The sequence below is a fragment of the Anopheles cruzii genome, chromosome 3, assembly GCF_943734635.1.
Source record: "Anopheles cruzii chromosome 3, idAnoCruzAS_RS32_06, whole genome shotgun sequence".
Taxonomy (NCBI): domain Eukaryota; kingdom Metazoa; phylum Arthropoda; class Insecta; order Diptera; family Culicidae; genus Anopheles; species Anopheles cruzii.
Window position 1 is genome coordinate 44049224 of NC_069145.1, and position 13496 is coordinate 44062719.

Sequence of the window (13496 nt, forward strand, 5' to 3'; positions counted from 1 at the left end):
TTAGACGTATTTATTTTAATTTTATAAGTTCTTAGTGGTTTAATCGATATGAATGTTGAAGAGGTTAAAGAGGTGCTTCAACACGAAGGACTTGAACCTGTTACAGTGAAAAAGTTAACGAGCAACAGAAAATTTTATGAACAGCAAGCGACTTATCTTGTACACTTCAAGAAAGGGGCAATCACGCTCAAATTCTTGAAAGAAATCAAAGCAGTGAAACACCAGGTGGTAAATTAGCGCTATTACTCTGCATCTGCTGGATCCATGCAGTGCAAAAACTGCCTAAAATTCGGCCATGGCGCAGCAAACTGCAACAGAAGCCCAAAATGTAATAAGTGCGCTGATAGTCGCACATCAGCGTCGTGCCCGATGGTTGCCGACGGGGTAATACCAACGCACAAGCTGAAATGTGTAAACTTTGAGGACAACCACTGTGCCGGGTTCTACGACTGCCCGAACCGACCAAAAAGAAACGAAAAAACGCAAAACGACACACACCAGCTTTAGGCACATCCCGGAAGAATTCCCGGCCTTACCGACAAAGCACCCAGTCCAAACTATAAAAGCGTGGAACAGCACGGCACGCCAAACCAACACCAATGCGAGGCAAGAGAAACCCGAACTATTCGAGCGTTCGGAACTGATCCCCATCGTAGTGGAGGTCATGGATAGACTGCAACACTGCAGATCCAAACAAGAGCAGATTATGACGATCTTTGACATTGTTTCCAAATATTGCTCGCCTTCGTCGCGAACTCAAAAAACATACTCAAAATTTTTTTTCGTGCCTAGCTGGTTGCCATCAAGCGAACTCGCCAGCGAACTCTCAGCGAAGCCAGCGCCAGCGAAGAAATTGGGCAATTTCTGGAGTGAGATCGAGCGCCGGCTCTCTCACTTGCCCAACCCAGACGTCATCTCGGCCTCATCACCTGCTTCGGCTTGTTCGCGCATCGCCGTTTCGTCGAAACCCACCAACACGGATGAGAAGCTGAGGGTCCTGCTGGGTGAGCTAGACCTCCGTCTTGCTCACGGTTGCCGTGAGTCTGGTGCAGCTTCCCAGCGTGAGACGAATGCAGCTCCAACCACACCCTGCGACTCACTTTCGCATTCACTCCCAGCCACAACGAGAGTCCCTCAACACTCTTCTGGGACCCTACACTGTACACAGACTGGACAGAAACGAAGGAGCAAAAGGAGGTGTCGCTATCCTAATCAAGTCAAAAATCAAGTCTTTATACTGATTTCAAGGCAGCTTTTGACAGAGTTTCGCATCGGTTACTGTCCGCCAAATTGACTAACCCCCCGATCCGCGTTCTCGAACGGAAAAATTCATCCGAGTCTCGAACGCGAATGTCGAACACGAACGACGCTATTATGGTTGTCGAATCGAGAAGCTCCGAGTGCTAAATGTGCTAAAATGTGCTAAAAAGCTTAAATGTGAAAGCTTTTCAAGCTCTTTGAGTACGAACTGTCATTTCTTGTGCATTTTTGTAAACATTGCACACACAGATACACATACACAGATAGCAGATCAGCTGTGCGTGCGATTCTTGCTATTAAATTTTTGAAATTTTTAGATGTGTAAAAGGTTGTAACTCGAAATATTGTAAGCTGGCGGATCACCGAGATCACGAGTACAAGTTCGCGCACGAAATAGCGAACGAAATGCGCGACGGCTTGTGCGGTTAGTCCCGGGTCGCACAGCGAATTCGGCTGCTAGCTGGTCCCGTTCTCCAACGCGATGAAAGTGATCGGTGATCGGCAAGCAACGTTCGGATTCGGTGCGGCTCTGTCGCCGGCCATAATAACGAGACAGTTGTTGGTTCAACGTTTACGCGTTCTCGGTGTACATGATTATTTGTTCTTGATGTACACCAATGTGTGAGCTACTGAGTTCCCTATCACTTATCCTATCTGCTGTAGAGCAGGCTCTTAGTTAGGCAGACCTACTTTGGACTAGCGACAGTGCCAGTAAAAGAACTGAAAATACTAAGATTCTTCGCAAAATATTGCGATGTAAATTTGACAAATTGAATTTTTCATCACCAAAATACAAACTATCTTTGAAAATATCACTATCTTTGCACGGCGCAGCATAAACAATACAAAATAATTGATAAAATGAAAGACATCCTAACGGAACGGCTCTTTCCGTTACGAAAAGTTGTCGGAAGCCGGATTGTCGAATTCGAGTTTCCGTTCGAGAACCATAATACCGATTGTCGAACGGAAAAGTTCATTCAGTTGAAAGCTTTCAACAGAAAGCGTTCATCCAGTTGAAGATTTCCGTTCGAGAGCTCGAACGGGCGAGTGGATAACCAAATGAACACAGATGAATACAGATGACCGTTCGACGACTCGAATCGAGAACCATAATAGGGCTGTAAACTAGGTGTCTGTCCTTTGCTCGTGAGATGGATTGTGTCTTACCTGTCTAATCGTGTCATTCGTGTTAGGGTTAGTCAGACCTTGTCCTCTGTTTTCACCAACGTCTCTGGCGTTCCCCAAGGAAGCAATTTGGGTCCGCTATTGTTTTTATTGTTCGTCAACGACCTGACTCTTCGGCTTCCTTCTGAGTGCTACTTAATGTTTGCTGACGACCTGAAATTGTTTCTACCTGTCTGTATCCCGTCTGATTGTGTTTATTTGCAATCATTACTTGAACGTTTTGTTCATTGGTGTGATTGCAATAAAATGTCATTGAATGTCGATAAGTGCAATGTTCTCACTTTCTCTAGGAAAAAGTCCCCTGTCATGTTTATGTATCGCATTGGCTCGTCTGTTGTTCCGCGTGTAGATGTTTTCCGTGATTTAGGTGTAACACTGGACGCGAAGCTGAGGCTTAACTTGCACTTCGAGGACATCATCAAGCGTGCGTACAGAATGCTTGGTTTTATTATTCGTATGTCTTCTGAGTTCCGTGACGTTATGTGTCTTAAAGCTTTGTGTTGTTCTCTCGTTTGGCCGATCCTTGAGTATGCTTGTGTTGTTTGGCATCCGCACTTTCGGTGCTGGATTGATCGTATTGAAGCCATACAACGCAAGTTTACGAGGATCGCTGTCCGTAGACTTGGTTGGTATGCTGCGGATCGACTTCCACCATACAAAACGCGCTGCCTTCTACTCGGGCTACGTTCACTCGAGCATAGGAGACGGTCAGCACAGGCTCTGTTTGCTTTTAAGATTTTGACTTTTCGTATTGACTCGCCAACACTCCTGTCTCTTATAAATTTGTCTGTCCCTTTCCGATGCTTGAGACGACGACCCAACCTGGAACTTAGAGTTGACGCGCGGTCTTCCCTCTCTGGGCATAATGATCCATTGCTTTCTCTGTGTCGTACTTACAACAACTACTCGTCTTTTCTTGACTTTAATATGTCCCTCGATCAGTGTCGTGATGTTTTTGCTTTCATGTCTTCTTCTTGGTAAATGTTTCGTCCGTGTCATTATCGTCAATGTGTCCCACAAACCATTGGTTACCAGCTTGGTCGTTGCGTTGTGTCAGATCGATTAGCTTTAGTTCTAGTTTATGGTTAAGTTCTATTGTCAATTAGGCTAAGTCGCCCGTTGACTTATACAAACAAATAAATAAATAAATAAATAAAAAATAAACACAAGCCACTGAATCACTTGAAACTCAGAGTAATCGAAGCAATAGGAATCTCAGTGCCCATACAACGAGGCGAATTATGCATCATATCGACATATCATCCCGCCTCAAACAAAAACATGAAAGCATTTGCTGAAGACGTGAATAAGCTGACAAGGCGGACAAATAGCTACATTACATGACCTTTCCACCACAAGTCTAAATGTCATAAATGTGAGTGTGTGAGAGCGAGTGTGCGAGAACGAATGTGAGTATGTGAGAGCGAGTGTGAAATAAAGAAAGAAACTGAGAGTGACGGGGACTGAGAGTCCGGCGGCGTCACTCGACGGTCGGATGCCAAACCGAAAAGAAACAAACCGAAAGTCATCGAGATGCCGACAACGCGTTCCGGAACGGAAATCGGAGGAGTGAAGGCGGATCTGATGGCGGATTTGAGAGATCAAGTGGCAGGACCGAGTCGGATCGGACCGATGGTCGAACAAGCGTGATAATAACGCGAATGTACCGAAACGGACCGAAATGTCACCGATGTGGGAAATTAGGCCACATAGCGAAATATTGCCGATCACAAGAACCAATGCAACAAAGTGCTCCGGAAAAAGGAAAGGACGCTTTGTGCACAGTGCTGTCGACACCAGATACAACAAACGACAAAGATTGGTTCTTCGATTCAGGATGTGTAAAACACCTCACCAATAACAAAGCGATGCTCAGTAAGTTCAGAGAAACAAAAGGTACTATATATGCAGCTAATAAAGAACGCATGGATTTAGTCGCGGAAGAATATTGACGCCAGTGTGCATCGACCAATGCGAGTACCCAGAAATGCTGTTTTACGTGGTACCTCGTAGCAGTATGGGCTACGATACCGTTTTGGGGAGAGCAGCACTGCGTTATGTGGAAGCGAGAATAACGCACGAGGGAGTCGAACTGTTCCCGCGGAGCGAGTATACAATAGAGTCTACCGCCGAAGTGTTGTTTTGTACAGAAGACAAAACATCCCTACCAGCGAGGTCCCGCGAAGCAGTGAGCACGACGAGTTGCGGAGAAGTGTGTGTGTGTGATCGTGGAAAACTTCGAGCGTCGACACCGATGTTAGCGATCGAGGAACAGCCGGAACGGAAACGGCGCGAGCATTTGGAGACAATGCGCAATCTGGAGGCCGAGCTGGTCGAAGAGCGTAAACAGCGGGTGGCGGCAGTGGCCGCAAAGCAGAAGCTCGAGGGTGACTTGAAGGATAGGAAGGCAGTGAGTTAATCGAGATCATCAAAATGTTAGCTCAACTGTGCGCTGAGAATACCAACAAATGGTTCAAGGAGGTGCCAATAGTTCAGCGAGCAAAAAACACGCACAAGCACGCGGCTACGGGAAGATCGCCCTTTGAACTAATGTTCGGTATGAGTACGAGGAGTTTAAGTGACGACAGACTAGGTGAAATATTACAACAAGAGTTATTTGATGAGTTTGAGCAAGATAGGCGAGAAATGCGTAACGACGCTAGAAAGGCTGTTGAGGAAACACAGTCGAGTTATAAGAGAGAATTTGATAAAAAGGGAAGGCCTCAAGTAGGATATGCTGTAGGAGATTTGGTAGCCATCAAAAGGACACAGTTCGTGGCTGGAAAAAAAACTGGCCAGCGAATTCCTGGGGCCGTGTGAAATTGTAAAGGTGAACCGCCATGGTCGGTATAAAGTTAAAAGGACTGCGGAGGGCGAAGGGCCTTTGGTCACTTCGACTAGTGAGGAGGACTACGTCGGATGCCAAACCGAAAAGAAGTACTTCATCAAGTCGCGTTTTACTCCTGCCTTTTATCCATTGTTACATAAATAGCAAAGAACAAACAGACGAAATGATCTCCTCTTTAACACAAATCATAACGATGGCTCATAACTCGGCTGTGCCCAAAGTGATACCCGGAAGGTTCAACATTATTATCCCCGAAGGAACAAAAAACCTGATAAAAATCAGGAATGCGTACAGAAAAAAGTGGCAAAGAAATAGATCAAATCTTACTAACAAAAGTATTTATCAATTCCTAAGTTTGGCCATCAAAAACATCCCAGACACAATTAGAAATGAAGCCTGGTCCAATAATCTAGAACAAATCAATAACGAATCGCAGAACAAAGAGAGGCTCTGGAAATGAGTAAAAACAATTAAAAACAAACATAGTAGTATGCCCCCCTTAAAAGCAAATAACAGGACTCTCATCAGCGCCAAGGAAAAATGCGAGGCAATCAAAACCCAATTTGAACGAGCGCACCACATTACGGCAAATACAGTGAGTACCGCCGAGAGGAGAATTAATAGAACCATCAGAAGCTTCCTAACAAATATTCCTTCCTTCCTAGCACAGGATTTTCACTCACAGTTGAGCACCCCAGGCGAGATTAAGCAGATCTTGAGGAATTTTAAAGGCAAAAAACAACCGGATTGGACAAAATTAACAAAAACTCGCTAAAACATCTCCCAAACAAAGCCCTCATCAGAAACAATACCCCTCCTGTAAGGCCTATCCGCTGTCCTGCATGGTCTGATTCTCGATGGCATAGTTTAAAACGTTGGAAAAAAAGAGCACTTCACCGCTACAATGCTAGCAAAACTGTTCATGCAAGGATTGCATTTATCTCGGCCAGCACCGGTTACCGACAATATAATCGCTACAAGTACAGAGCACACATCTCCTCTATCCAACAGAGGATGATGTCAAATCCTTGTAGCTTCTGGAACCTTGTGAACGATCGACGTGACGCCTCTACTGTGCTTCCCAATCATATCCGTTATATGAATACGGTCGCTGATAGCGTAGCTGAGTCCTGTGCGCTGTTTGCGAATAGGTTTGCTGCTTCTTTTGTCCCGTCATGTGATGATGCTATGTTTGTTGCCGATGCTATCCGGGACACTCCCTCAGATATCCTGGATTTTGATGTCTTGGAGGTTGAGCCACAAATGGTACTTGATGCCATCTGCAAGTTGAAGCAATCGTTCAGCCCTGGCCCGGATGGCATACCGGCCTTCATATTAAAAAGCTGTAGCATTGCTGTTTCACCACTGCTATCGCACCTGTATAATCTATCTCTGCAATCAGGCAGTTACCCATCAGCTTGGAAGATCTCTTGGATGACCCCCATCCATAAAAAAGGTGATTCACATGATGCGGCTAATTACCGTGGCATCTCTTCGTCTGGTGCTTGCGCCAAAATCTACGAGCTCATCGTTCATGAGGCATTACTTCGGCGCAGTAAACGGATCATCTCACCGCTCCAACACGGTTTCGTACCAAGCCGCTCTACCACCACGATTCTCTTGGAGTTCTGCAGCTATATCCGACGCAATCTGGACAACGGCGGCCAGGTTGACGCCATCTACACTGACTTCAAGGCGGCCTTTGACACTGTCCCGCATGATATATTGCTTGCTAAATTGTCAAAAATGGGTTGCGCACCACTAATGCTTGACTGGTTTCGTTCGTATCTAGTCAATCGGTGTTATTGTGTAAAATTTAAGGATCTGTTATCTCGTCCGATTGTGGGTATCTCAGGAGTACCGCAAGGCAGCATCTTAGGGCCTTTGCTGTTTAATTTATACATTAATGATTTGATGTCAGTGGTGTCCTCGTGTGATCTTTTATGTTATGCTGACGACGTTAGGCTATACAGTAGTATTAGGCAAACAAATGATTGTGACAAATTACAAGCGGAACTTAACAATGTACTGGCATGGTGTTGTCGAAATGGACTCTCGCTCTGCGTACCGAAATGCCAAATAATCAGCTTTAGCCGATCGAGGACCACTGTTCTACGGACATATACGTTAGGTGATTATGCCATTGCGAGGAAGAATCAAGTTAGGGATCTCGGTGTTATTCTTGACGATAAACTTACATTTAACGACCACTTAGATTCCCTCATTACTAGATCTAACCGATTATTAGGCCTGCTAGTCCGCATGATCCGCGATTTCCATGATCCGGTCTGTCTTAAATCTGTCTACTGCGGTATTGTCCGTTCGGTCCTCGAGTATGCTTGTGTTGTTTGGAGTCCTTTTCTTGTTATATACACGTCACGTCTGGAACGTATACAGCGCAGCTTCACCCGCTACGCCATTCTCCGATTACCATGGTATACCAGAGATACTATTCCTAGTTACAACACGCGCTGTCTGCTGTTGGGTCTTGAACCACTATGCTCCAGGCGGGCCATTGCACAGTGCTGTTTCGTTGCGGGACTGTTGAATAACGAGATCGATTCCCCGTCGCTATTAGCGCAATTAAATCTATCAGTCCCAGCTCACTTGCTGCGCTCTACTCCAGGTCTCGAAGTCGTGTTGCGGAAAACTAGGTCGGGGATGTTTGAGCCGCTGACATTCGCTATTAGACAGTTTAATGCCAATTATACATACTTTGACTACCAGAATTCTATATCCAGTTTTCGTCAATGTCTCCATATGTCAGTAATCGATGTTTGTAAGCCTTGAATACTTGTTTGTACTCGCCCCAGTTCAGCGTTATAATATAAGAAAAATGTTTGTTTGTTAATAGATCTTAAGAAACCGTGCTTGATTAAGCTCCTACGCTCGTCAAGCCTGAAATATAATACAATACAATACAATACAAAGCAATAATTCTTAAGAACCAAATATTCAATGCTTGCCTTAAAATCGGCTACTTCCCGGATAACTGGAAAATTACCAAAATTGTGCCTATTAGAAAACTAGTCAAAGACCCTTCACTTCCAGCCAGTTACCGACCTATCAGCCTGCTCAGTAATATGGGAAAAACCTTCGAAAAAATCATATATAAAAGAATTAGAGCTTATACTAACGAGCGGAGCATTATCCCCTTCGCACAGTTTGTGCAAAAACGGTGCAAAAACCCATTTTAAGAAGCTGCAAGTCCACCAGAACAAGCTTCTAAAACTAATAATAAATGTACCCCCATGGTATAGAACAACTAAATTACACGCCAGGACGCAGATCTCCTCCATAGAACTCCATAGATCTCCTTATAAACCACGTCGACAAGATAGTCGAGAAATACTCTAAAAACTGCCAGGCGAGCTCACTCGCATCCCTTAGGACACTACTAACATAAATATTAGCATGTAATGAGATATTAAGGAATTAGCGATGTAAGTTATAATATAATTTTTTTTGTCGTGGGTTTTCAAGTGTTTTTCCCACATTGCAGAACATACAATCCACAATTAGTACTAACTCACTGCGCCTAAAGCAAAACGACCGAAAATAACAAACAACGAGGAGTGCGAAAGCGAACCCGTTATTAAAATGTACCGCTCGACAGCCGTGCCACGATCACACATATCCATACAATAAATAATACTACTAAGTTGAAGTTAAGTTTAAGTTTACAGTTCGCCGGATGAGTGCAGAATGTCTCGCCGGAAGAATCTGGTAAGTATTTCAAATGTTTTTGCCGTTCAGAGTGATCGAAGATCGCTCGTTATGTTCGCGCAGAGTTGCGTAGTTTTTCAATATTAATCTGTTTGTTTTGCTTGCTGCAGCTGCAGGAATTGCTTCTATACAGCTCTTTAAAGGGATAGGCTACCAACGTTTTAAACGCCAACTGCATTACAGGAGATTGGCAAACTATCCAATCAACGCTTCTTCTTTATTCTAAAGATAAACGAAATTTGAAAATCCTCAATCATGAACATAAAAAGAAATCAAAAACCGTCAGAATCATTGAGCAGCTAATTCAGCAGAATGGGCCCTTCCATAGGATGAATTTCGGGACGATTCCCGAGTAACAACCAGCAGGTAGCATGAGAACTCCTATGTCAATCTCTACTCATGGAATTGGTTTTGCGACCACCCTCGCTTTCGAGCGTATCGGATCCACTTGCGAGGCGAAAGCACCAGTGGTGCAGCTCAGTATCCATCAGAGCATTTATCCAGACCAGTGCGGATTGCGTGAACTCATCGAGAACGTCCTACTTGCAGTACTACCTAATTGCAGTACATACTGCGAGCAAGAAAGAGGATGCCAGTCCACGTGATTTGCGATCATGTTTGGAGTCGAATGGCAATGGCAGGTATGCTGTGGAGCTGCTGCTCACTCGATATCTCAATCGAGTGTGAGGTTTCACCAGTAGCTGTAGCTGTGACAACTCGGTGCAGAAAGGACCAGGATGGTACTTCTGGAGTTGTAGCTGATTCCCCTTCTCAAGCACGCCACATCAGATGCCGCATCAATGGAATGAACGTTAAATTCTAAAAAACAAACATTCTGAATCGCAATCTGACTATCTGAGTTATTTAAAGATGTTGAACTCGGAATGCATCGGCCATTGCATGTAAAATAACGCTAAGAGCCTAATGCCCCAACGTGTTTTATGTAGTGTCCCATCTGAAGGAATGTAACGGATTTTCTAACATCTCAAATCTGTCAGTCTCGAACTCCTCATTAAGATTAGAGCATGATATTCTTTTGTGAGCTCTTATTTAAATCAAATTCATTTTATGTTGTGTAGGCAAATTGATTCGTTGGCATAGATTTTTGATGATTCTTTAAATTAGTGAATCTATTAAATATTCACTGATATTCAACTCCATCACGTTATCCACGATTCCTATTTCGCAAACTGCATACTAAAAGCTAATCCTACCTTACGCACTTTCTTCGTAAAGATGATATTACTGCGGTATGTGGTCGACATTTTCAATCAATCTTCCGATTCCCTGGAACAGATTAATGAAAATCAACATTCATTCTGAACACTGCACGATTCACTACATTTGAGGCGTTAATAGAAATGTTCGAAAAGTTCTTACCTTGATGTAAATTTATCGGCAGATGGCCTGCCAGAGTAAACAGCCTTTTTCATTGAATCGGTGTCCTGTCAGAGCTCAGGTTTTGTACGGTTGTCTATCAAATGCCAATTATAGACACTTCGGGCTTTATTTTACAAAAAAAAAAGCAGATTTTTTTACTTAATCATATATTTGCGGTTTTTGCGAAATCGCCATGCTCTTACAAGGTTAACAATCGATCGTATTGTTTAGTTTGCTTACCTTAAAAAGTATGGAATTGCATTCCATTTCCGACGAATGCAACACGATGGCCGAACATTTAAGATTTATGCTGTGAAACACAAAAGAATTGATTAAATTAAAAATAAGAAGAACCTGTGCGATGTAGCAAAAATCATTGCAAGCATATCATGATGGCTGTTGCGGCACAAAATGGTTTCCACAAAAGGAAAATTGCAGTGCAGACATATTATACACTAATTTTTTCTCTACAAATTCCTTTTACCAGAAAATCAATCATGACTATGATTATGGCTCGAAATAAAGTTGTCGATAAACTTACCGGCGAAACGATCAAATGGCTCAAAATACCCAACTTCGGGGTTAGGCCAACTTGTAAGGCATCATGCCAAAGTACACTTAACAAGACACGATAGAAAATTGATATCCATGTATCCTAAACTTTAATTTATCATCGTTAATGTCGTATTGGCCAGAAAATTAGAAACCATTTCACACCTTTTTTCTCAAAAATCAAATTAGGAACGCACCGTTCCACAAAAGGCACTCTTTGCTACGACGCCATTGTAGGAAATAAGAAATACCGGCACAGCTTAACTGACACATCAAGCTGTCGTTCAGAAGTTGTACTAAAACACGAAAACGCATTTGCGTTTAAACGCGTTTGCGTCTAAACGCGTTTGCTTCTAAATGCGTTTGCTTTTTAACGCATTCAATTTAATTTGTCCGTTAAAACAAACATTCAAAATGCCAACACTAAAAATCCTTTTATAGTTTAATCAAATGAAAAAATATTTGAGAAAAATTCAAGTGTACCGCATGTACCGAATGTATATTGTTCATTCATTCCTTGAGCTCTTATACAAACTTTTCTGAAATAAAATGTAAATTCAAAGTAATTTAAATGCTTTTTCTCATCGTGTAACAGCGAGCAAGTGCTTCCAAAACTGCAGTAACTATAGTTACAAAAAATTACGATTTGAATCGAAATGTATTATTTTTCAAATTCAATTGTTTGTTTCAATTATTTCGATTGGTTATGTGATGAGGGTTGATATGATATAAAGCAAATTTGCTATACAATTCATTTTTCTTGCGCTTATGCAATTGCACTTGCACAAAGAAGAAATAAACCGAAAATCAAATTGGTTTTTAAGGTTTAGAGATCAAGGTGCATAAATCTACAGCGCCGGTTAAAAAAAATACATTGTAGTCTTGAAGATATTTGGATTCTTATTTTACTTTACCCGCGCTCCCAAGGTGTAACTGGAGGGCCACACGAAGCGAAAACAATCGATTCTGCTCTGGATGCTTTCTGTAACAGTTTGTTTTTACGGGCGGGGTTGTTGGTCCCGCGCCAACCCCCGTCACGCTAGTATCGGGAATCGAAACCATGGCCGGCTGTGTGACAGCGAAGAGCGTTACCGCATGCTCTATCAGCGGGGGTAAAGTTCATTCACTGGTGTAAAAATGTACACTGCATGCGAAATTTCGTGAAACAGAAGATCGTAAACCGTGAAGTAAAGGTTTCTTTTGAAACTCGAACCGTTCTCTTTTTCCCAAGGCTCACAGAGATAATAAAAAAAGATGCGCAAAGAGTTTGTTGTCAAAGTTGTTTGTAAACATTCTGAACATTGAAGATGCTTTGATTTCCCCTCTTCCATTCCCTTACTTGCAAAAATATAAAAAAGATGGTTTGATTGAGTGATAGATTTCGTTCTTGCTTGATTATTTTGCAACTGTGCAACGAATAAGGGCAGAAAGGAAGAAATATGGACCAAAAACGGCTCTCCGTTCCGGACGTGCGTTGCACAGCATATGTGTCTAATCTTCCTTTCAATTTAACAAACATTGATGTGAATAAATTATTCGCTATTCACGGGAAAATTATAAAGTAAACTACTTGTGTGTATAGTAATCACCATCGAATGTAGTGCAATGTTTGTTTCTTTAATGGCAGGGTTACTATTCTTCGAGACAAGATGACTAGAAAAAGCAAGGGCGTTGCTTTTATCCTCTATTCCAAGCCACAAGAGGCACTTGAGTGCTGCAATGCCTGCAACAATGCGGAGATGTTTGGACGTATGTTGAAGGCGAGTATAGCGAAGGATAACGGCAAAGCACTGAAGAATGCTCACCGGAAACATTATCCGAATAAGAGTCGTTGCTTCGAGTGTGGCAGTGATGGTCATTTGAGTTACAGCTGCCCAAAGAATGTTCTCGGCAGCAAGACACCACCACACAAAAATACAAATGGAAGGACACATTCACAGCACGATGCTGTCGAGGACTTTGAGTAATCGGACAACGATAATTTAGGCATCGGAGGGCGGCTAGAAACTATCAGCAGAGTTCAGTATAAGAAACACAATGATTTTAGCGATGAATGATCTTAATTCGTATCCATCCAGTAACCAAACAAAGGAACTTAACATGCGTTTGTGCTTACGTTAAAAATAAATACAATGTGTACTAATACGAGTAAATTTTTGATTGAAATATCGTGGTTAGGAGGTTTTGTAGTTTCTTTTCGATGCGACCTTAGCCGAAGTAAATAGTTTACTATTTTCGTGTACAGATAGCAATTTTTGTATTTGTTAGCATCATCATCAGTCGCTTACGCTTCTTTCATCTCTTGTGGGAATAACTTTCTTCCTTTTATAAAAACAGAAAGAAAGTTCTTCCCACAAGAGATGAAAGAAGCGTCATGCTCAGTCTCCTAAAAGATAGTAACAAATAACAACTAACACGCCGGACAACCTGGCGAGGGAGATATTACGAAGCCCGGAGAGCTGGCAGCGCTTCGATCGGGCCTGTCGAGCCGTAACACTGCAGCTACAACAGGCGTGACGAGGGGAGCAGCGTTAGAAGGCTG

At 42.8% G+C, this 13496-nt stretch overlaps 1 protein-coding gene across 2 annotated transcripts; it reads left to right on the top strand.

The window, feature by feature from the left end:
• The first annotated feature begins 12206 nt into the window (after positions 1 to 12206).
• On the top strand, positions 12207 to 13082 carry LOC128273630 (zinc finger CCHC-type and RNA-binding motif-containing protein 1-like). 2 transcript variants are annotated; one of them, XM_053011643.1, is made up of 2 exons: positions 12207 to 12515; positions 12582 to 13082. In XM_053011643.1, exons 1-2 carry the CDS (start codon positions 12394 to 12396, stop codon positions 12919 to 12921), a joined length of 462 nt encoding a protein of 153 aa, XP_052867603.1. In that variant the 5' UTR covers positions 12207 to 12393; the 3' UTR covers positions 12922 to 13082. The 2 variants fall into 2 exon arrangements, with proteins under 2 accessions (XP_052867603.1, XP_052867604.1); XM_053011644.1 differs by lacking the exon at positions 12207 to 12515 and having other exon boundaries at positions 12533 to 13082.
• The last annotated feature ends 414 nt before the right edge of the window (positions 13083 to 13496 follow it).